The sequence below is a fragment of the Salvelinus namaycush genome, chromosome 41 (genome assembly GCF_016432855.1).
Source record: "Salvelinus namaycush isolate Seneca chromosome 41, SaNama_1.0, whole genome shotgun sequence".
In the NCBI taxonomy this organism is placed as follows: domain Eukaryota; kingdom Metazoa; phylum Chordata; class Actinopteri; order Salmoniformes; family Salmonidae; genus Salvelinus; species Salvelinus namaycush.
The window spans coordinates 2273435-2298509 of NC_052347.1; the positions used below are offsets into that span (position 1 = coordinate 2273435).

Consider the following 25075-nt stretch of genomic DNA (forward strand, 5'->3'; position numbering starts at 1 on the left):
GGAACAATCACCCACCAACAAACAGTGAGAACAGCCTACCTTAATATGGTTCTCAATCAGAGGAAACCTAAAACACCTGCCCCTGATTGAGAACCATATCAGGCTAATTAACAATGAACCCAACATAGAAACACATAACATAGAATGCCCACCCAGCTCACGTCCTGACCAACTAAACAAAGACAAAACAAAGGAAATAAGGTCAGGAACGTGACACCAATGCTTTCCATACTAAGTTTTGCATAGTTCGTTTTGTTTTGGTGTGTTACATTGAAAGTGGCTAATATTCCATTGATTCAAGCATTCCCATAATATGGACTAGGCTTATCTTCTGTATACCACCCCTACCTTGTCACAACACAACTAATTGTCTCAAACACATTAAGAAGGAAATAAATTCCACAAATGAACTTTTATGAAGGCATATCTGTTAATTGAAATACATTTCTATGTGACTACCTTATAAAGCTGGTTGAGAGAATGCGCAAAGCTGTCATCAAGGCAGAGGGTGCCTACTTTGAAGAATCTCAAATATATTTTGATTTGTTTAACACTTTTTGGGTTACTACATGATTCCACATGTGTTATTTTGTAGTTTAGATGTATTCTCTATTATTCTACAATGTAGAAAATAGTCAAATAATGAAAAACCCTTGAAAGAGTAGGTGTGTCCAAAGTTTTGACCGTTTACTGTATGTGCTTTAAAATGAGGTTGAATACACTGGGAGATTAAATCAAATCCATTTTTTTTGTTGATTATACAGCATGTATAAAAGGTGCAGTGAAATGTCTGCGTGCTAGGCTATGTTTTGATCTGCTTGAAGTGATGTCAACAGGCCAGCAGGGGAAACTCTTGCCCCGTTGGTGCTGTTTTGGGGACAGCAGTGTTAGAGGATGGAGGCTTAGAACTCATGTACGGGGACATTCTGTAGTAGTGCTAGACAAGAGAAGATATGGATGCTTAGAAATCCTAAATATCTGTATTAACTTCTTGAATGCCGTTCTCAACTATGTGCTTTAAAATTAGGTTGATTAAATTAAATCAAATTGCATTTGTCGTACACAGTTTACAGCATGCGTAAAAGGTGCAGTGAGATTCTTGCTTGCTAGGCTAGCTCACTCCACATTATTATCACTAGCTTATTGCATGTATAAGCATTATGTAATGATGAACTCTTCGGGTTGCCTAGGCCATCTCTCTTCAATCACCTGGTTAAAAGTACAATACTATTTGCTTTTGGTCAGATATGGCAGATACACACATGGTTTCGGTTATTTTTGCTTTCAGGCAGTACATGTAACCCAATACATGTGATTGTGCAGGCCATTCTGAAACCCCTTCCCCCATCCACTTTTCTATGGGCTCATTGTAATGAAGGATTTTTCCTTTTGCCCTGACATTGGCAGGGTGTTTTTACACATTGAAGTGCATCCTCCACATTGCCTTTTAAAGGCATTCATCCTGTGTTATTTTTGCTGTTGTTTCCATTGGAAGACCTTGTGAATGAACCAAAATCGATACCCACATTGATGCCATTCCCAAAACTTGAGCCCTTCCTTCACCTGCTCCCTGGGGCTGTTGTGGATAATACTGTGTATGAAGGCAATGGTCCAGACACAACCCTCTCTTACTTCCAATTGGGAGATTCAATTGAATCCAATTGTATGTGTTGTACACAGTTCACAGCATGTGTAAAAGGTGCAGTGGAATTCGTGGTTGCTAGGCTAGCTCACTCAACATTATTATCACTAGCTTATTGCATGCATAAGCATTACGTTCACCTGTTTAAAAGTACAACGCTGTCTGATTTTGGTCAAATATGGCTATCACGACTCAGGATGTTACCCAGATGCAGACACAGGAGGCGGATGGTTCTGTTCTCAAATCATTTATTACAACACAGAGAGAAGGCAAAGGGCAGGTCGAGGACAGCCAGAGGTTCGTAACCAGATCAGAGTCCGACAGGTACAGGACGGCAGGCAGGCTCAGGGCAGGCAGAATGGTCAGAACTGGGAGGACTAGAAAACAGAAACTAGAGAGACTGGAAACCAGGAAAACACGCTGGTAAGACAAAAGGAACAGGCAACAGACAAACAGAAATGGCAGGTGGAAATACAAAGGGGATAATGGGGGAAGATGGGAAACTCCTGGTGGGGGGTGGAGACAAGCATAAAGACAGGTGAAACAGATCAGGGTGTGACAATGGCAGATATACACCTGTTTCCAGTTCGGTCTGCTTTCAGGGCAGTAAATGTAACCCAATACAATGTGACATTGCAGGCTATTCTGAAGCCCCTTCCCCCATCCAATTTTCTATGGGCTCATTGTAATGAATGATTTACCCTTTTGCCCTGACATTGTCAGAATGTTTTTACACAATGAAGTCCATCCTCCATATTGCCTTCTAAAAAGGACTTGTCTTGTGTGTTTCTTTGTTTTCATTGGAAGATCTTGTGAGTGAAACCAAATTATTGCCATTCCCTGAAAACTTGAGACATTCCTTCACCTAGTCTTGAGGACTCCCTGTTGTGGATACTACTGTTTATAAAAGGCAATGGTCCAGTCCAGACACAACCCTCTCCTAATTCCAAGGCACTTCATATAGATCTGAAATAAAGTGGATAGGTATTAGCAAGCTACCTAGACTTTGCTCCACTTCGCCTTCTGATAGGCTAGGAGTCATTTTGCCATATTGCTTGTACCCAATGTTCCTGCGAATGTTTTTTGGCATTGAGCAAATTTCAGGTCTGCTGAGTGCAAACTGGAACATTGTGGAAATTCTGTGCAACTTCTGGCGCGAGTTTACTGTGAACACTGAGGCTGTAGCCGCTCTAAGTTACAGTTTTAACAGTAGGCTGCTGTGTCTTTTTGATCATATTGTAGGCCTACCAGAGTGCAACCCACAACATTTTAACATGGAAATGGATGTTCTGTCAGTAGTAGCAAACGTGTGGTGTTCAATGTAGGCGTACATTCCATGAGACTTTTGAAAGAAACATGCAGGGCTTGACTTTAATGTTTATCAACTTGTCCTTCAGACAAGGTGGCTGAAAATGTTGTTGTTTGAAGCAAGAAACCACTTGCATTATTATTTCCATACAATTATTTGAGAGAAACAGACAAATTATGCTACCCTCTGCCTATTTGCTACTTATCTTATTCAAGACTGTCTCAAAATACAACACTGCCCATTTAAGACATAAAAAAAAGCTCTTTACCTGACTGGCTTTTCAAAGATGGCAAGAAATACACATATTTTGTGCTCTTGTAGGAAGCAACCACTTCCCCATGGTTGACTAGACATTAGCTATAACTGGGCTAATAACTCAATAACTAGCAAAGAATATGAAAAAATGTACACAGGTGGCTACATGCAACTCTCGCTTTGATATCAAAACAAGAGCATTTACTCGAGACCACTCATGATATAAACACAGTCCAGTTTATTAAATTGAATGGCACAGATCCATATATGGCAATGGCAATTTGCATATAGGCCAACTGCAGCTCTGATTGGTTATGGCGCACCAGTCTGTGTAGAGTATGGGCCTGAGTCTTGCCTGTCAATGCAATAGAATCCTGCTCCAAAGTTTTGCGTACTAAGTCTTGCATAGTTGGTTTCGTTTCGGTATATTACATTTAAAGTGGCTAATATTCCGTTGATTCGAGCATTCCCACAGTAGAATGAAGTGTTGATAGTGGTAACTAAAATGGAAAACTCTATAAAGTTGAGTGATGTTCAATTTAGTGCTTCTCTCCGCAGGCTGATATTTCTTCTGCTCAGCAGACCGAGGGGAGCTGTGCTCAGCTTAGAGGGAACATTGCTTGTACCTATCCAAGCATTTCAGATCTATATGTGTGTAGTGGATATCATAAGGTGAATGCACCAATTTGTAAGTCGCTCTGGATAAGAGCGTCTGCTAAATGACTTAAATGTAAATGTAAATGTAGTGGGTAGGGGTTGTTTCTGGATAGGACTGCCAGCTCCACCTTGCCCTTTGTGCAGTTTTTGCCCTTTTTTCATTAAAAATGGAATTTAGCCCACTGCTGTGCCTTGTCTGACTTACAAATGTATAGATGGAATCTACTTTATGTAATATTCTCTATTTCTGCATCTCTCCACAACGAAACCATTTGTTTGTTAGTCATACGCCTCATAATCGTTGTTGCAGGGGAGTTCAAAGATGAGAAACTATTCTGATAAGTGTGACTCATTTGTTGCAATGTCCTACATGTGTGTAATATGCATCATTCAAACAACTTCTCATTCATGACTGTGAAATAATAAAGCTCATCCTTTCTTCTTCAACAAAAAATTAAATACAGTGCATTCGGAAAGTGTTCAGACCCCTTCACCTTTTCCCCATTTTGTTACATTACAGCCTTATTCTAAAAAACACCCACGTGTGTAACAGGATAAATTTAAGTATCCCCCAAATAATTTTTATTATTATGCCTTTCCCGAACCGCAACCCACAAACGTAACTCAGCGAAACTATACCCAAACTTAACCTTAACCTAACCCTCGTTCCTAAACCTAAACATAACCATAACCACAATTAATTTATACTGCTAAGACTGAATTCAGTTTTTTTCTGCTGGTCAAATATCCACTTCCTCTTTTTATACATTGGGACGAACTTCAGCATAGTTTTTAATGACCCCTGAGAAGCGAATGACTTTGACCTCTTTGGTTTTGGCCTTGAAGTCCTGCCACAGGTACTCCGGAGACAACACCTTGCTGGGCTTGTTATAGAGCAGGTACCTGTTGAGGTGGCTCTCCTCCTGCCAGGCAGCCTCGATGGAATTCCCAGCATCCACCTCAAACCGGTTCCGACATACCTTTGTAAGTGTGTACACATCCTCCACGAACCCTCCGATCATAGCCCCACCATAGTAGTAGTCTCCCTCATCCATGGGGATGTAGGCCAACGAGGCTGGACGCCGTTCGTACGGGAAGTTGGCACGGGTCTGCTCATAGTAGCCTGGGTGTATCACAGCAACCAGCCTTCCAAGAGACTCAGCCCCCCAGCGAGCGTGGAACTTGCTGTCCACGTCGAGACAGAAGATGTAGTCGGCCTCCCTGCTGATCTGACTTTCGATGGTGGTCTGGATGATCTCCATCCTCCGGGCTGATATCTCCTGCCAGCGGTTCGAACCCGGGACCTGGATCACACTTAAATGTCTCCCCTGAGTCAGGTTCACTGAAGGAACATCGTGGGGACGATCAGTGAAAACATAGTAGCGCACGTTGAAGCCGACCATGAAGTGCATCTCCGCTGTCTCCAGAAAATCTCGGAGAAAGCTGACATATCTGCCAGTATTTAAAGACACACATAACATAAGGATTAGTGCCTTGCTCAAGGATACAATGGCAGCACTTCTCTGGATCAGAGGGGTTGGGTTAAATGTGGAAGACACATTTCGGTTGAATGCATTCAGTTGGTCAACCGACTAGGTATCCGCTTAACTGCATCCCCATTCTCATAGGACATTCTACCACTTTCTGACCAGTATACAGTCTAGCGGATAATACATGAAGTAGTACAATTATGAATGTATTAATTAATGAATTAACAATGTTCCAAGGCATGAATCATGATAACACCTTGATATTTAATTACCTGCCATCAAGTACTTATTTACTTATAGTTGCAGTGTTGAAAAAGTATTGATAATTTAACTTCCATTTGGAATATTTGGCAAAAGTTGTAGGCTACTCACTTTCCAACTGCAAACACTGTGGTTGCTATGGTGAGGTTCATGGGCTTGTAGATGTTGTCAATGAGCACAGGGTCAAAGGTGCCTTCCCAGATGATGGATGCCAACCATGGGGTCACTGTCACCACATCAGTACGTCTAGAGAAACAGAACAAAGGTCCTGCCTGACTGTGTTGTACTGACCAGAGCCATGTTATGATCTCAATATTTCACTATGGTACTGGCAATTAAAGGACCTTGATGTGTCAGACACTAATGTCAGCTGTGGCCTACCTAATATATCAAAGCTCCCTACAATGATGTGTCAGACACTTACATTACGTCAGCTAATATGACTTTAACATGAGATACAAATGCTGCTTACCCCACCAAGACACTGGGCTGCTTGTACAAAAGCCTGGGAAGACAAAATGTAATGAATTACTTAATTGTAATGAAGAGATGGGCTGATGGTGGTAGTTTTAGATAGACCGACCTGTAATAGTTGGACTACTACATAACATATACATTAATAGAACTACTGCCCCAACCACCTTGCTATAAGCTAAACACATGCAGTATCCCATCACCAATTCATGCAGTGAATCAAACATGACATTGATGTACATTTCTATGACATAAAAGGACCACTAATCTGATTGATTGTCAGTCTTTTTTGGGAAGATTTTTTTGTAGGATTGATTTGATGGTTTTCATCAGTACAGCATGACACCGTACTGCTATGGTTAGTGATGGAAGAGTAAAATACAAATACACACTTTTCAGGAGAGACCATGTTCCGTACTCTGCTCCTGACCATGGGCTTACTCAGGCTGTATGAATAGAAAAACATAGTAAGAAGAAAACAAACACAATGAAGACGATAAAAACTAGAAAGGGTACTTTTTTAAGAAAAATTGTGTGCCTTGCTTCAGTTGTCCAGAAGTATTTTTATGTTAGTGGAAGGAGTTTAGAAGTTTAAAATGTTAGAAGCTAGTGTTGACAATTCGAGGCTAGTGTAGTAGTGATTGTATTATATATAGTAGAGGGATAGGTGCTATTATTATTACACCTCCTCCCAGCTGCCCACTGCACTGAGGATAGGAAACTCTGTCACCACCGATAAATCCACTATAATTGAGAATTTCAATAAGCATTTTTCTACGGCTGGCCATGCTTTCCACCTGGCTACCCCTACCCCGGTCAACAGCACTGCACCCCCCACAGCAACTCGCCCAAGCCTTCCCCATTTCTCCTTCTCCCAAATCCAGTCAGCTGATGTTCTGAAAGAGCTGCAAAATCTGGACCCCTACAAATCAGCCGGGCTAGACAATCTGGAGCCTCTCTTTCTAAAATGATCTGCCAAAATTGTTGCAACCCCTATTACTAGCCTGTTCAACCTCTCTTTCATGTCGTCTGAGATTCCCAAAGATTGGAAAGCAGCTGCGGTCATCCCCCTCTTCAAAGGGGGGGACACTCTTGACCCAAACTGCTACAGACCTATATCTATCCTACCCTGCCTTTCTAAGGTCTTCGAAAGCCAAGTCAACAAACAGATTACCGACCATTTCGAATCCCATCGCACCTTCTCCGCTATGCAATCTGGTTTCAGATCTGGTCATGGGTGAACCTCAGCCACGCTCAAGGTCCTAAACGATATCTTAACCGCCATCGATAAGAAACAATACTGTGCAGCCGTATTCATTGACCTGGCCAAGGCTTTCGACTCTGTCAATCCCCACATCCTCATTGGCAGACTCGATAGCCTTGGTTTCTCAAATGATTGCCTCGCCTGGTTCACCAACTACTTCTTTGATAGAGTTCAGTGTGTCAAATCGGAGGGCCTGTTGTCCGGGCCTCTGGCAGTCTCTATGGGGGTGCCACAGGGTTCAATTCTTGGGCCGACTCTCTTCTCTGTATACATCAATGATGTCACTCTTGCTGCTGGTGAGTCTCTGATCCACCTCTACGCAGACGACACCATTCTGTATACTTCTGGCCCTTCTTTGGACACTGTGTTAACAACCCTCCAGACGAGCTTCAATGCCATACAACTCTCCTTCCGTGGCCTCCAACTGCTCTTAAATACAAGTAAAACTAAATGCATGCTCTTCAACCGATCGCTGCCTGCACCTGCCCGCCCGTCCAGCATCACTACTCTGGACGGTTCTGACTTAGAATATGTGGACAACTACAAATACCTAGCTGTCTGGTTAGACTGTAAACTCTCCTTCCAGACTCACATCAAACATCTCCAATCCAAAGTTAAATCTAGAATTGGCTTCCTATTTTGCAACAAAGCATCCTTCACTCATGCTGCCAAACATACCCTTGTAAAACTGACCATCCTACCGATCCTCGACTTCGGCGATGTCATTTACAAAATAGCCTCCAATCGCCTACTCAATAAATTGGATGCAGTCTATCACAGTGCTATCTGTTTTGTCACCAAAGCCCCATATACTACCCACCACTGCGACCTGTACGCTCTCGTTGGCTGGCCCTCGCTTCATACTCGTCGCCAAACCCACTGGCTCCAGGTCATCTACAAGACCCTGCTAGGTAAAGTCCCCCCTTATATCAGCTCGCTGGTCACCATAGCAGCACCCACCTGTAGCACGCGCTCTAGCAGGTATATCTCTCTGGTCACCCCCAAAGCCAATTCCTCCTTTGGCCGCCTCTCCTTCCAGTTCTCTGCTGCCAATGACTGTAACGAACTACAAAAATCTCTGAAACTGGAAACACTTATCTTCCTCACTAGCTTTAAGCACCAGCTGTCAGAGCAGCTCACAGATTACTGCACCTGTACAGTGCCCATCTATAATTTAGCCCAAACAACTACCCCTTCCCCTACGGTATTTATTTATTTTGCTCCTTTGCACCCCATTATTTCTACTTTGCACATTCTTCCACTGCAAATCTACCATTCCAGTGTTTTACTTGCTATATTGTATTTACTTCGCCACCATGGCCTTTTTATGCCTTTACCTCCCTTATCTCACCTCATTTGATCACATTGTATATTGACTTATTTTCTACTGTATTATTGACTGTATGTTTGTTTTACTCCATGTGTAACTCTGTGTTGTTGTATGTGTCGAACTGCTTTGCTTTATCTTGGCCAGGTCGCAATTGTAAATGAGAACTTGTTCTCAACTTGCCTACCTGGTTAAATAAAGGTGAAATAAAAAAATAAAAATAGTGCAGGGATTCCCAAACGATTTTGTCCCACGACCCCATTTTGATATCGGAAAATTCTCACGACCCCAACCACGTGAAAAAAAGTATGGAATTAACAGCCAATGTTTACTTTTTTATTTGAAAAACATTCTAACAGCATTTCTGATTGTCTTCTCAACTCACCTTCACGTACTTTTAATGTGGTGACACTCAATTGCAAATTAGTCTGGCAAATTGTCTCTTATCTCACCACCACTAATGAGATGGGTGTGCTTGATGCATGTCACGTCGGAGCTTCTCAAAGTCAGGAGGCGTGGTCGACAGTACGCACCTCATCCCTGCTGTCACCTCATCCCTGCTGTTAAAACCATCGATATTTGGTTTTAATGCAGATGAGAGCACTAAATCCAGCTTCACACAGACAAGAGCTGGTGAAGGCTACCATGAGTTTTAATACTCATAGGAAGACAGCAGGGTATTCTCGTTGAGTCAGGTACCAATACTCCTCCATAATGACCTGTGAATGCGTTTTCTGCAGCATTCGGTCACATGACAGCTCAATCAGCTGTTTGATTTTACTTACCACCATGTCAACTGAGCCAGGATCACAGTCAAACAGATAGGGAAGTAGGTCCCAACGTGATTTTCATTGGAGGTGAGCAGTCATCACTCGTGTGGGACACTTACTGATGCTGTTTTCTGTTAGAAACATGCACAGCCGAGGGAAGGGGGCCTGCCCGCCGTCCCGCCATAGATGGACAGGTTGTCCCGTTTGACTTTACCATTCTATCTTACAGGTGCAACACACCCCTTGTGTGTTGCGCTGTCATGGTGTATTAGTTCATTTTGTCTTTTGTTTCTGTTAGTCTTTAGTGACATGGATAGAAGTACAGTCTGCTGTCATTCTGATCTAAGAATATTACTCTAAACCACCGAAGAGCGGCTCTACACCATTAGAGCGAGACCAGCTGCGCTTGGCCCGCGACTGGAAAATGCTAGCTGACATTGGCCGGCAACTTGTGTTTCCTCCGGAGATTGCAACCACCACCCTAAGACCTGACATGGTGCTCTGGTCCCGTTCGCTCAAGAAGGTCTTCATCATTGAGCTCACAGTACCCTGGGAGGACTCAGTAGATGAGGCTTATGAGCGAAAACATCTGCGCTATGCCGATCTAGCTGCCCGAAGCACGGCATCATGGCTGGAACACAGAAGTCCGACCAGTGGAGGTGGGCTGCAGAGGTTTTGTGGCAACATCTACAACCAGACTGCTTAGAGACCTGGGAATTAAGGGCCAGAGCCAGCGTTCGGCAATCAAAGCTGTATCAGAGGCGGCAGAAGGCAGCAGTCAATGGCTCTGGATGAAGAGGAAAGACCCCAGCTGGGCCCCGAAGTGAGAGGGCCAGGAGGTATGCGGTCAACAATGCTTGACTCAGGGAGGAGGACGCCCCTGCCATGCATAGTCCCATGGGATGTTGGCTATCAACAACAAGGCAACTCCTATGACTAATTGGGAATGGGACGCAAGCGTACGATTGATCACCCTGTCGCTGGCCGCCTTTGGGGAGGGTGTATAGTGTGAAAGGCCGAAACACCCTAGGAACCAAAGGTACACTACTGACGATGCGCTCCCCAAATTTCACCAGTCTCACTGTTCATGAACTCTTGGAAGTGCTTGCACAAAGGATAGTAACATCTCATCCTGTGTTCTTGGAATCTCCTGCTTATTATGAAGAAAAAAATACATCTGTTTAACTTGTGTAAACTGAAGGAGTGTGTTTTGAATTATTTTTTGTTGTATTAATGCTATTTAATCTCTCCTCAGACTAATATTATTCTGTTTGTCCTGTGGGTACCTTTGCCACTGTTCCACCACTTGTGTGTTGCGCTGTCATGGTGTATTTGTAACACCATGACAGCGCAATACACAAGGGGTGGAACAGTGGCAAAGGTACTATGATGACATAAAGAGCCGTTGCGTTGGAACACCGTGCAATGTTTAACGGTGAGAATCGCAGAATGGTGAAATTACTAAATGACTGGAGAGTTTGACTGTGTGATATTAGGTTGCTTCTTGTGTAAATATTTTCCGTCTGGATTTTCAACTCTCTAGAGACCGCAGGAGCGGTAGAGTCTCTACCGTAGAGATACTCTTAACGATCGGCTATGAATAGCCAACTGACATTTACTCCTGAGGTGCTGACTTGCTGCACCCTCGACAACTACTGTGATGATTATTATTTGACCATGCTGGTCATTTATGAACATTTGAACATCTTGGCCATGTTCTGTTATAATCTCCACCTGGCACAGCCAGAAGAGGACTGGCCACCCCTCATAGCCTGGTTCCTCTCTAGGTTTCTTCCTAGGTTTTGGACTTTCTAGGGAGTTTTTCCTAGCCACCGTGCTTCTTCACCTGCATTGCTTGCTGTTTGGGTTTTAGGCTGGGTTTCTGTACAGCACTTTGAGATATCAGCTGATGTACGAAGGGCTATATAAATACATTTGATTTGATTTGATATCCGCGCAAAAGGCTTAAGCCCACCACTCGATCCCATGGAATCTGTTTTTCAACAATACAGCCACACAGCACACTGAACATCCCCTGTGCTGGTCCAAGCTTGGGAATCGTGAGACAGAACAATATGTACTTGTGATTAGCATCCCCTGATATGTACAGCGTCTTTGGAAAGTATTCAGACCCCTTGACTTTTTCCACATTTTGTTACGTTACAGCCTTATTCTAAAATGGATTAAATAAATAAAAATCCTCAGCAATCTACAAACAATACCCAATAATGACAAAGCGAAAACAGGTTATTAGACATTTTTGCAAATGTATTAAACATAAAACACAAATACCTAGTATTCAGACCCTTTGCTATGAGACTCGAAATTGAGCTCAGGTGCATCCTGTTTCCATTAATCATCCTCCGAGACAGGATTGTGTCGAGGCACAGATCTGGGGAAGGTTACCAAAACATTTCTGCAGCATTGAAGGTCCCAAAGAAAACAGTGGCCTCCATCATTCTTAAATGGAAAAAGTTTGGAGCCACCAAGACACTTCCTAGAGATGGCCTCCTGGACAAACTGAGCAATCGCGGTAGAAGGGCCTTGGTCAGGGAGGTGACCAAGAACCTGATGATCACTCTGACAGTGCTCTAGAGTTCCTCTGTGGAGATGGGAGAACCTTCCAGAAGGACAACCATCTCTGCAGCACTCCACCAATCAGGCCTTTTACTTTAGAGTGGCCAGACAAAAGCCACTTGGAGTTTTCCAAAAGCTACCTAAAGACTCTCAGACCACGAGAAACAAGATAGTCTGGTCTGATGAAACCAAGATTCAACTCTTTGGCCTGAATGCCAAGCGTCACGTCTGGAGGAAACCTGGCACCATCCCTACGGTGAAGCATGGTGGTGGCAGCATCATGCTGTGGTACTGGGCGACTATTCAGGATCGAGGCAAAGATGAACGGAGAAAAGTACAGAGAGATCCTTGATGAAAATCTGCTCCAGAGCGCTCAGGACCTCAGACTGGGGGCGAAGGTTCACGGTCGCCCCCAGTCTGTTCACGTTCGCAGCCGGGACAACGACCCTAAGCACTCAGCCAAGACAATGCAAGAGTGGCATCGGGACAAGTCTCTGAATGTCCTTGAGTGGCCCAGTCAGAGCCCAGACTTGAAACCAATCTCTGGAAAGACCTGAAAATAGCTGTGCAGCAACGCTCCCCATCCAACCTGACAGAGCTTGAGAGCATCTGCAGAGAAGCATAGTAGAAACTCCCCAAATACAGGTGTGCCAAGCTTGTAGTGTCATACCCAAGAAGACACAAGGCTGTAATTGCTGCCAAAACTGCTTCAACAAAGTACAGAGTAAAGTGTCTGAATACTTATGTAAATGTGATATTTCTGTTTTTAATTTTTAATAAATAGGCAAACATTTCTAAAAAAAAATAGGTTTTTGCATTTTCATTATGAGGTATTGTGTGTAGATTGATGAGATATTTTTTTATTTTAAATCAATTTTAGAACAAGGCTGTAATCTAACAAAATGTGGAAAAAGTCAAGTGGTCTGAATACTTTCTCGAAGGCACTGTATAGCAAACAAAAGTGAATGCATTGCCATCTTTGCCCTCACTGCTAACGTCCTTTAGGAGAGTATAAGCTTTGGAGTTTGAGTAATTCAGTCAGTTTCCTCTAAATTGCTAGCAATAGTATAAATTATTTGTTTAACAGCGTCCCCTGACAAAGGTATTGATGTGAGTTTCTGTGCCTCTGCCTCCCCATATATTGCTTTTACCATATCTATTGCGGCCGGTAATATCAAAGGATCTGCAATAGTGTGTGGTTTCCTAGCGTAGCAGGACTAGCCATTCACCGTGGGAATGATTCAAGTGCAACGGTCAAGTGCAGCCTTTTACCATGATCTAAGAGCGCTCTCTGGTTGAATTTGATCTTTAAGATTTGAATAATTCTCATTTCAATTTTTAATGTTAACCACATTGCAATGATTCTGAGATAGAAAGACGATATTATAATATATATACAATATATATAGGCTACAAAAGTATGTGGACACCCATTCAAATTAGTGGATTCGGCTATGTCAGCCACACCCGTTTCTGACAGGTGTATAAAATCGAGCACACAGCCATGCAATCTCCATAGACAAATACTGGTGGTAGAATGACCTTGCTGAAAAGCTCAGTGACTTTCAATGTGGCACTGTCATAGGATGCCACCTTTCCAACAAGTCAGTTCATCAAATTTCTGCCTTGCTAGAACTGCCCCGGTCAACTGTAAGTGCTGCTATTGTGAAGTGAAAATGTCTAGGATTAACCACGGCTCAGCCGCAAAGTGGTAGGCCACAGAAGCTCACAGAACGGGACCGCCAAGTGCTGAAGCGCGTAAAAATTGTCTGCCCTAGGTTGCAACACTCACTACCGAGTTCCAAACTGCCTCTGGAAGCAATGTCAGCACAATAACTTTTTGTCAGGAGCTTCATGAAATGGGTTTCCATGGCCGAGCAGCCGGACACAAGCCTAAGATCACCATGTGCAATGCCAAGCGTCGGCTGGTGTGATGTAAAGCTCGCCGCCATTGGACTCTCTGGAGTGATGAATCACGCTTCACCATCTGGCAGTCCGACAAACTAATCTGGGTTTGGCGGATGCCAGGAGAACGCTACCTGCCCCAATGCATAGTGCCAACTGTAAAGTTTGGTGGAGGAAGAATATTGGTCTAGGGCAGTTTTTCATGGTTTGGGCTAGGCCCCTTAGTTTCAGTGAAGGGAAATCTTAAACGTTACAGCATACAATCCCTTCGAAAAGTATTCCGATCCCTTGACTATTTCCAAATTTGCTATATGACAGCTTTATTATAAAATGTATTAAATAAAAAACTATCCACAGCAATCTACACACAATACCCAATAATGAAAAAGCAAAAACAGGTGTTTAGACATATTTGCAAAAAAAACAAGAAAAACATAACAGAAATACCTTTACATAAGTAGTCAGACCCTTTGCTATGAGACTCCAAATTGAGCACAGGTGCATCCTGTTTCCATTGATCATCCTTGAGATGTTTCTACAACTTGATTGGAGTCCACCTGTGGTAAATTCAATTGACTGGACATGATTTGGAAAGGCACACACCTGTCTATATAAGGTCCCACAGTTGACAGTGCATGTCAGAGCAAAAACCAAGCCATGAGGTCAAAGGAATTGTCCTTAGAGCTCTGAGACAGGATTGTGTTGAGGCTCAGATCTGGGGAAGGGTACCAAAAAATGTCTGCAGCATTGAAGGTCTCCAAGAACACAGTGGCCCCCATCATTCTTAAATGGAAGACGTTTGGAACCAACAAGACTCTTCCTAGAGCTGGCCGCCCGGCCAAACAGCAATCGGTGATAAGGGCCTTGGTCACGGAGGTGACCAAGAACCAGATGGTCACTCTGACAGAGCTCTTGAGTTCCTCAGTGAAGATGGTTGTCATTCTGGAAGGTTGACCCATCTCAGTTTCTAAAAACCTGTTTTTGCTTTGTCAATATGAGGTATTGTGTGTAGATTGATGAGAAAAAAAGAACAGATTTAATCAATTTTAGAATAAGGCTGTAACCATTTTTTTGTGTGAAAAAAATCAAGGGGTCTGAATACTTTCCGGAAGCAACTTTGTGGCAACAGTTTGGGGAAGGCCCTTTCCTGTTTCCTGCATGACAATGCCCCTGTGCACTAAGCGAGGTCCATACAGAAATGTTTTGTTGAGAACGGTGTGGAAGAACTTGACTGGCCTGCACAAAGCCCTTACCTGAACCCCACTGAACACCTTTGGGATGAATTGGAACCCCGACTGCGAGCCAGGCCTAATCGCCCAACATCAGTGCCCGACCTCACTGCTCTTGTGACTGAATGGAAGCAAGTTCCCACAGCAATGTTCCAACATCTAGCGGTATTTTGGAGGGTATTTGGTATTTTATTAGGATCCCCAAATCCTTCCCAGAAGAGTGGAGGCTGTGATAGCAGCAATGGGGGGGACCAACTCTATATTAATGCCCATGATTTTGGAATGAGATGTTCGAGTAGGTGTCCACATACTTTTGGTCATGTAGTGTGACTTTAGGGTCGTTCCACGAAAAGAGTACCTTTTCCGTACACTCTTCACATTTCCAGAAAAAGTTAACGACAAGACCCGTGAAATTACAAAAAAAATTCTGCAATAACGCAATTCCACAAAATACAGCAGAGGATTAGCAAATAATAAAATAACACATTATCCAAACAAGTGTTGTATGGAAGCCTTTAGCCTAGCATATTTACTCTACCCAAAGTAAAGAGAGAGGGATCAATTACAGTACTTCTCCAAAGAGAACATATTGCATAGTCTGCTGTGTTTATATATTTTTTATTTGACTTTCATGTTTCCTTCACAGCTCCCTCTGCTGGGATCTCTTGATTGGGCCAAAAGTGAAAGAGAATTCATAATTATTCCCACCTGTGTGTGGTATTGTTGATGTGACATTGACTGCCATTGCCTTGCACGCTGAAGAAGTGCTCATACCCGAAATGTATGCGTGACGATAAAAAGATGTACATTTAAGTTTATTTACCGGAGTGCTGTCCTAGTTCTGTTCTTCACACAAAGTCAACCAAACTCAGAGTACAAGCAAAATTGACACTGCCAGTGTGGTGAGAGAAGTCGATCCCTTGGGATAAGGCGATACAAGCGCTTATTTCAAAGAGCGCTCCTTAAGCCACGCCCCAGTGGGCAGAGCTAGGCACCTTGGACTGGGACACGTTTTAATCAATTAAAAGCCTCTATTTTTACAATGGGTCCGCCGTGGTTCTGTGTAGCCTAGTTATGCTAATATATTTCAGACCAGTGTACTGCAGTTAGTTTATTATTTGACTTAATAAGTCAAATATATTTGAGTAGTTAACAGGGAAACGAGTCCCAGACAGATACCAGAGGGGGCATCATTTACTAGGCAACCTAAATGATCGGGATCATCTGTTTGTTTGTGTTTTACCTTTATTTAACTAGGCAAGTCAGTTAAGAACAAATTCGTATTTAAAATGACGGCCTACATTGGTTACCAGCAGTGTTCGGGAATAGGTCTACATTGCGATTGTTGACACAACAGACCATGGGACGCCTTTTCACAGAGATATTTATTTGACAAAGGTCCGCGGTGGGTCTATGAAAACTATGCGACTATATTGGAGGCATGTTAATAGCAGTGAAAGTCGTCAATTCATTTCCTGTAATAGTATTTCTAAGTAGCAGCCATTTCAACCGGGGAGACTAACTGTTATCGCTTTATGATAGAACATAGAGATTTTTTTTGCCTGACTGTGGCGCTCTTTATCTGAATTATTAGGATTGTCTTCTGTTCGCAACAAACTACTCATTTTGCTCAAATAGAGATTAAATTGTGTTTTCTTTCGAAAGATGAGCCTGGCTGAGAATAGAACAATCCATTTTCTTCCCGAGTGTGTTGTTTTAACGCAATTGTATGGCTTATCTTGTGACAGAACAAAACATCCTAACATCCTAACTTTAAAAGTACAAAGTACCATGACTTGTTGAGGGAATTGTTTTGTTTATCTCAACTAACCTGCTGCTCTTCTGGTCCTCATCAACTGGGATATCTCTGTTGGAAACACTGAAACCGTAAAATAACGTTCCTCTTAAATTCAAACCTCAAACCAAAACCCTGTTAATATGAATCAGAAAATATTGCAACTTTCATATCACATTATAGCGTCTTTAGGTTGTAGTAGATTAACAGAACTTGATCTTACCGGTTGAGCTTTTCAGAGAAGAAGCTGAAGTAGACATACCTTTGGGAAGCAGGAGAGAATCAGTTCAAGTCTGTCATGAAAACATTTAGGACATTTTTAAACTAACAAAATGTGTTGCCGGCGCTGCCTTTCTTCGCCATCAGATTTGCCACGTGTATTTTAAACGTAATTCATACCCTTACGCAAGTACACAACCCAAGGACGCAATTAGCGTCGCAAAATGGCAATACTGCATAGTTGCGTGGCGTAACACATTACCGGGCCGCACACATTTCAGCCCAGTCTCACATTCAATTCGCGCATATATGTACAAAATGTATTTCAGCAGATTTCGTGCGTTTTTGTGCATTTTTGGGGTGGTTCAATTCGTTTGAAAATACACGAATTTCTGTGCTACTTAATTCGTGCGAAAAGACACGAATTTAACCAGTAGGCGACACACAAGCCGTTGCAACAACCATAGACGCGATCGCCTGTATTTATTTATTTTACGTTATGAATATATAGATATTTTGTCTTTTTTTAACCATATAACCATAAGAGGTTATATATATATTGTCTTTATTTAATCCCTATTAAAACATTGTGGTTTTATGCCTATATGTACTGTTTTCGATTTTTCTGAACAGACTTTTCAGGATAGAATGAATGTAAGCAATGCATGATGGTTAATGGTGTTTTATTCGGTTGTAGTTCCATGTATTTCTTAAAAAATAAACGTGTAAACCATTTTTATTGAACAGAATGTAACTGAAAATACAATGGCAGCCTTGCCATTGTCCATCAATAACAAAACATTTTTTTTTCGTATAACATTTGGGGAAACGTATGCAGTCATTGTAGTCTTACATTTTGTTGGCCAACCAAAATTACCAAAACGTTAACCCGTAATAAGGCTAGGGTGGCTGAGTGTAAATACATGGCTCTGAGTGTAAGCACCTTTTCACTAGAAACGTTCTTGTGTTCAAATTACCGTCAGTGCGAAATAGCTAGAAAGCTTTCGTATTTCCACTTGGCTGCACCTACGGTTACGATAACGATAAATCAAGTGCAATACCTGCGTCGACCTGTGTCGAGCAGCAAAACACCGGAAAGCTTCTAGCCTACCGGAAAATTACAAGAAGAACAAGAATAGTTACCTCATCCGGTCATGTGACACTCTGGATGCCCCCTAAAAGCAATTTCAACCGTTTTGAAAAATGACGCCTGGTAACCCCAAAAAAATACCAGGTGCATGAAAAGTTTGTACTTAGAATATTTTTTGAAAACCTCCATAAATCACTCAGGCCATTGACTCGAGAAGAAAAAACATAAAATATTTTCCAGAAGAAAAAACAGAATATTTTTTGAAAACCTCCATAAATCACTCAGGCCAGCACCCATTGATTTGGGGCGGTAGTATAGCGCTCCCAGAGCGGGTATGGAAGTCTGGATCCCCCCTAAAAGCATTTAAGGCTCTGTGTGTCTTTAAGCACCATACTTTTTCACTCCATCCTTGCTGTGTGTGTGTGTGTGTGTGTGTGTGTGTGTGTGTGTGTGTGTGTGTGTGTGTGTGTGTGTGTGAGAGAGCTTTTCTTTGACATCTGTTTAGCGAAATTACTGATTTACAGTTCATGAGGGTTGACCGATTCACACATTTAAAGTTTTGGAAAGATCTGACTTTTTTTAAACCTTCGAAACAGCACCTATGACCCCATTTTAAGGCACTTCCGGTTGGCACAGGAAGCTATAAGTAAATACATATCCTGATCGGGGTATGCTTTTACAGAATCCTGAGTTTTAAGTCTATACGTTAAGAACTGACTGATTTACACAGGGTTGAATGCACTATATATCACAAACTGCTGGTTGGGTATGGCAAAACACTTTTAGGGTGATTTTATCACTTCCGGTTGCTCCAGGAAGCTTAGAATCAACACAGGTAGACCTCATAGTGGCTTGATGGATTGTCATTGAAGACAGGTTCATAAGACATTCATAACCCACATAGGCTTCAGGTTGAATTTAGGGGTGCAGGCAATGTGTTCCTATGGGGTGAGATGTCATTGTAAACTGTTTGATGTAAACACCTTCTTTTAACTGTTAAGGGTTAATGCCACACGGTCAATGTTAGGCTTGCACAGAGACCTTAGGAACGTTCCTGAGGTCAAATTGTGCTTCTAAACCTTAACAGTTCTCTCCTTGTCTCCCAAAAGCAAAAGACTTGAAATGTAGGTCAAGGGTCATCTTCTTGTCACTGTCGCTGCGCTCAGACCGAGCAAGCTACGGTCAAGCGGGGCATCTCGTTGAACTCGGCACGGATATGGTGATGTCATTTTTAGTGGTGATTTCAGAATGCTATTTTGGTGGTTTTTCACTGTTGAAACATATTGCAAATGCACAAAAGTCAACTAGCAAGTCAGTGTCCATCAGCCAATTAGATATTTTCAGACACCAAACTGATACCATCTGACTCCAAACTCACTTTTTCCAACTCGTTTAGAAGCCAACTATCACATATTTCAGAGCAGGCCCAAAATTCACAGCGCCTTCCATTTAAACCATAATAAAACAAATAATACGTAGTTATGTTCTAGCTGCGGGTCCAGTTTTCACATTATGTTTAGCCCTATGTGAGGCGACGTCGAATCCCAAGTTTCGGCTCGATAGGTCATTCGGTGCCCGAGCAAAACCTTAATTGGTGCTGAAATTCCACTTTTTTCCATGCCTTGCTACGGGGTCATTGAATGAGCTATCGGACAGAAATGTCGGGGTCCGTCTCTATGGGCCGAGCCGGTTTCAATGCACCTAGTCTTGCAACTCTGGGACTTTTCTAAATGTCACCATTTTGTAATGCTCAAAATGAATTGAAGTCAATGCAAATGCACCGAGGCTTTTTATCGGTCCGAGAACCTTCTAGAGCCACATAACTCACCGTGCTTAATCGACCTGAGCTCTAGAACAGGTTTGTAAAGTTTCAGAACTCTAGGTCTGACGGTTCTTTAAAAGTTCAAACAAAAGTAACTATTGCAGGCACTGTCTGCCTCTAAGCCCCTCAGTGTGTCACTCCATCCTTTCTGTGTGGGTGTGTAAATTTTTCCTTGAAATCTGATGGGATGAATGACTGATTTACAGTTCATGAGGGTTGCCTATTCACATATATTAAGTTTTGGAAAGATTTGACTTTTTTAACCCTTCGAAACAGCCCTTTTGACACCAATTATGGCACTTCCGGTTGGCACAGGAAGCTGAAAGTAAACACATATCCTCATTGGAGTGGGCTTTTACAGAATCCTGAGTTTTAAGTCTATACGTTAAGAACTCACTGATTTACATAGGGTTGAATGCACTATTTCTCTCAAACTGCAGGTTGGGTATGGCAAACACTTTTAGGGTGATTTAAAATCGAATCTTTAGAATCGACACAGGTAGACCTCATAGTGGCCTGATGGATTGTCATCGAAGACAGGTTCATAAGGCATTATTAACCCACATAGGCTTCAGGTTGAATTTAGGGGAGCAGGAAATGTATTCCTATGGGGAGACATGTCATTGTAAACTGTTTGATGTAAACACCTTCTTTTAACTATTAAGGGTTAATGCCACACGGTCAATGTTAGGCTTGCACAGATCGGGAGGACCTTAGGAACGTTCCTGAGGTCAAATTGTGCTTCTAACCTTAACGGTTCTCTCTCTGTCTCCCAAAAGCAAAAAAATATGAAATTGAGGTCAAAGGGTCATTTGGGTCCTTCTTCTTGTCCCTGTCGCTGCACTCAGACCGAGCTAGCTACGGTCAAGCGGGGCATCTCGTTGAACTCGGCACGGCCTGGAGATAATGGCAATGCCATTTCAGGCTTTGTGTGTCTTTAAGCACCGTACTTTTTCACTCCATCCTTTTATCCCCTTTTCTTCGTGGTATCCAATCGCTAGTAATTACTATCTTGTCTCATCGCTACAACTCCCGTATGGGCTCAGGAGAGACGAAGGTCGAAAGCCACGCGTCCTCCGAAGCACAACCCAACCAAGCCGCACTGCTTCTTAACACAGTGCGCCTCCAACCCGGAAGCCAGCCGCACCAATGTGTCGGAGGAAACACCGTGCACATGGCCCCCTTGGCTAGCGCGCACTGCCCCCGGCCCGCCACAGGAGTCGCTGGAGCGCGATGAGACAAGGATATCCCTACCGGCCAAACCCTCCCTAACCCGGACGACGCTAGGCCAACGGACCTCCCGGTCGCGGCCGGCTGCGGCAGAGCCTGGGCGCGAACCCAGAGACTCTGGTGGCGCAGCTAGCACTGCGATGCAGTGGCAGAGCTTCGAGACCCACTTAAAAAATGTTCGTCTGAACACACTGCAACTGGATCTGTAACTTTTTTTTTTTTTTTACTCCTTTTTGTGAACATGACCAATTTGTCAATGTACGATTTCTCTTAAATTACGATAGATAAATGGCTGGTTCTTTTTTTCCTGACACCGTATGCTTATGTACTTTGACGTGAAGCGGTCAAATTAGCACCCTACTTTACGTTTTTGACCTTTAATCCCAGAAAAATGGCCATAACTCAAAAAGCGTTGAGACCTCGACGCCATCTTGTTCGGGGCCAACTGTCCATTACGTCTTCGAAATATTTTCCGTTTAGGAGAAAAGGCCACATGCATTTGCAATGTGCTTGTGCATTTGCAATATTATTTATTTTCCCTCTGGTGGGAATTTCCTAGACTGCGGAAAAATGACCAAAATGTGTTATTTTTATAAAACGGAAACCGAACGTCCGAGAGATTTAGTTTGATGACTTCCTGAAAGATCTCTCCCCCGCGCACGGCCCGACGCCGTCCGCGAATTTTAGAAACGTTGCAGGACGTCTAGTAAGGGACCTTACATTTGCAATGTGGCGTTTCTCACTAACCATATGGCGAGTGCTAAAATGTTCCCTTAAGGTATGGAAAGGCCTTGGAAAGGCCATAAGTGTAAGCCAACATAATTCATTATTTTACATTAACATGTAATACATGCATTATGAAGAAAATGGTGTAATTTAGGCTCCACGAAATATGAAATGGGTTATGAAGAAAATCGTGTATGGTTGCCTACATGACAAAAAGGCGTTCTGATTACAAGTACACCAGTATCCAAAGTATTAAGCGAAATCAAGCACAGAAAACAGCATTGGCATTAATAAAACAATATTTCCCACGAATTAAGTCGCAGGTAAATGTGCGTCTTTTCTCAAAAATTCTGTTCAGCAAGTCTAAAACAGTACATATAGGCATACAACGACACATTTTAAAACATGGTTAAACAAAGACAACATTTCTGTATATTCATGACGTTGAATTAGCCATTAAGAAGAACAAAAATGAAATATAAATTATCGCGTCTATATGGTTGTTGCAAAGGCTTGTGTCGCCTACTGGTTAAATTCGTGTCTTTTCGCACGAATTAAGTAGCACAGAAATTCGTGTATTTTCAAACGAATTTAACCAGCCCAAACCAGCCCAAAAATGCACAAAAACGCACGAAATCTGCTGAAATACATTTTGTACATATATGCGCGAATTGAATGTGAGACTGTGTTGCAGCCCACATTTGCGTATCTTGTTGTATTGTGTAGGGTGTAAATTAGGATTTATACTATCCCTACATTACCTTGGATTTGGTGTGGCCAAAGCCACATTCATGCTGCATGTGTGTGTTCAGCTATTAATATACCATGAACACCATAGTATGTAGTGGTATATACAAGTAGGTAGGATATTGAAAGTATACAGGAGCTTTTCAATTAAACCATATTGCACATAATGTTGCACACTTGAATAATGCAACGATTCACATGTGTGCAGACATTTTTAAAGGGTTCCATTTCTTTGCTTGCGCAATAAAAATGCTGTACTGGTATTAATTCCATGTGGTTTCAGAGAGCCATTGTCTTTATTCAATACCACTCAGAGAGGGACATGTGATGTAGTAGCGTCCCAAGATACATAGTTAATGTATTGAATAGTTTGATTAAATCTTGAGAAGTACATGACTGTTAAGTTAGTGCTTCCTTCAACCCTGCAACATAACCTATTTATTTGTTTGTTTTGTATGTTAAATCATTGTGGTGGCCTTCGTTTTCCTTTTTTGACTAGGCTCAAAAGAAAGCCTTAGTCGTTCAGCTTGCATTGACTATTGTGGAGGGGAAACAATTGTGACGTTCATATATGTCTTTGAATGCTATATGTTTCCATTCAACCCAAAGTAAGAACCTGGTTGTACCTGTTTTTGTTTAAACAAGAAAATGACTCATAGTAAGAACCGGGTTGTACCTGTTTTTGTTTAAACAAGAAAATGACTCATAGTAAGAACCGGGTTGTACCTGTTATACAAGAAAAGGTGGCGTAGTATGCCAGTTTGACATTTGGCAGTAGTCGGTAGAGTTTGCTACTCACTGAGTGGCAACATATTGAACCGTGACTGACATTTACCTGTGTGTTGGCCATGTATAACCCCTGGGAAAGAGAGAGGTTTGCCTCGTGGTTGTGTTTTAAGTTTGTATATTGCCAAGTTTGAGATATATAAAAAAAAAAAAGGAAATCTTGAGAAGTTAAATGACCGTGTCCCCCCCGTCTGAAGCTACATCCGTAATCGGTAGACGGCTCCGATTGGACAATCGCTATTTGCATCGTCGAGCAACGAACAAGACACTTTTGAATTGAGTTTTTAAATGCAACAACCCCTCCCCAGATCAAAATCTAATATGGTTTGCAATGTTTTGTTCGGACTTTGCATTTCCTCTACTTAACCCAATGGGCACCATGGTGCCAACATTTCGGGGCTGGTTATCTAGACAAACAGGTGTGTGAAACAAAGACAGGCGTGTGCGCAAAGTGAGAACACACCCTGTATTTGATTTGGGTATTGGGTGTAGCATCTAAAAACTGGATTTAATAGTTTTTTGTTCATTGTTCGGTGATGTAAGCAGCGATTCTCAACCTTACAACAAAAAAATAAACATTATTTCACCTGTGAAATTTCACGTGATATCATGTTAAACTATGTGGTTTTGGAACACGACATATGATGATATTTCAAGTGATCACATAACATTTCACATGTAGATTCAAATGTTCACATGATGCCCTGCAAACAACAAGTTGTTAGAATATCCCCTGACCATCACAAAATAGCCGCAGTGTTTTCTACTTACATATTTGACATACATGATTGCATGTTTATCTATAAATTAATTATTATTCAACATGTCCCCATCTGGGATTTGAACTCACAACCTCTTAGTTCACGGCATTCCGATATTCTTTCTATGCCACCATGTCTGCGTCAATTACTGATTTAATCTCTCTCAGATGTGGAATTGCATTTTTACATGTGAAAAATTTCAAATGTTGTCACTTGTAGTTTCCTGGTATCACATGTTGAAATGTTGCATCCCCATGTCACATTTATGTATAGTTTCATGTTATCACATGTTGCTTTTACATGTTGTCACATGTTACCACATTAACTTGATCACATGTGAAATGAATTAGTTTTTTCCCATAAGGATCCAATGGGAACCGTCTACCGATTATGGATGTGGCTTCGGACGTGGGACACCTACTCATTCGAGGGTTTTTATTTATTTTCTACATTGTAGAATAATAGTGAAGACATCAACACTATGAAATAATACATATGGAATCATGTAGCAATCCAAAACAGTGTTAATTAACAGATTCGAACATACTCACATTCAAGAAAGAAAAATTGCATCTCACTCTTAGAAACTAATATCAAAATATCACAAAAGCCACTCATTTAATCCCAGAAAAAGAAATAAACTAGAAGTCATGTCAAAATGGTTTACATACCCAAGAAGCAAGAAGATTCCAACAATGAGAGGCAGAACAAACGGCTTAACATTTGAACTAAAACGCAT

General features: G+C 42.1%; 1 protein-coding gene across 1 annotated transcript; it reads right to left on the minus strand.

The window, feature by feature from the left end:
- Positions 1-4624: 4624 nt before the first annotated feature.
- On the minus strand, positions 4625-25075 carry LOC120034500 (globoside alpha-1,3-N-acetylgalactosaminyltransferase 1-like). Its single transcript, XM_038981089.1, has 6 exons — positions 25008-25075; positions 17179-17217; positions 16992-17027; positions 6087-6119; positions 5726-5860; positions 4625-5315 (listed from the first exon to the last, which is right to left on the minus strand). The coding sequence occupies exons 1-6, from the start codon at positions 25073-25075 to the stop codon at positions 4625-4627; spliced, it is 1002 nt and encodes a 333-aa protein (XP_038837017.1).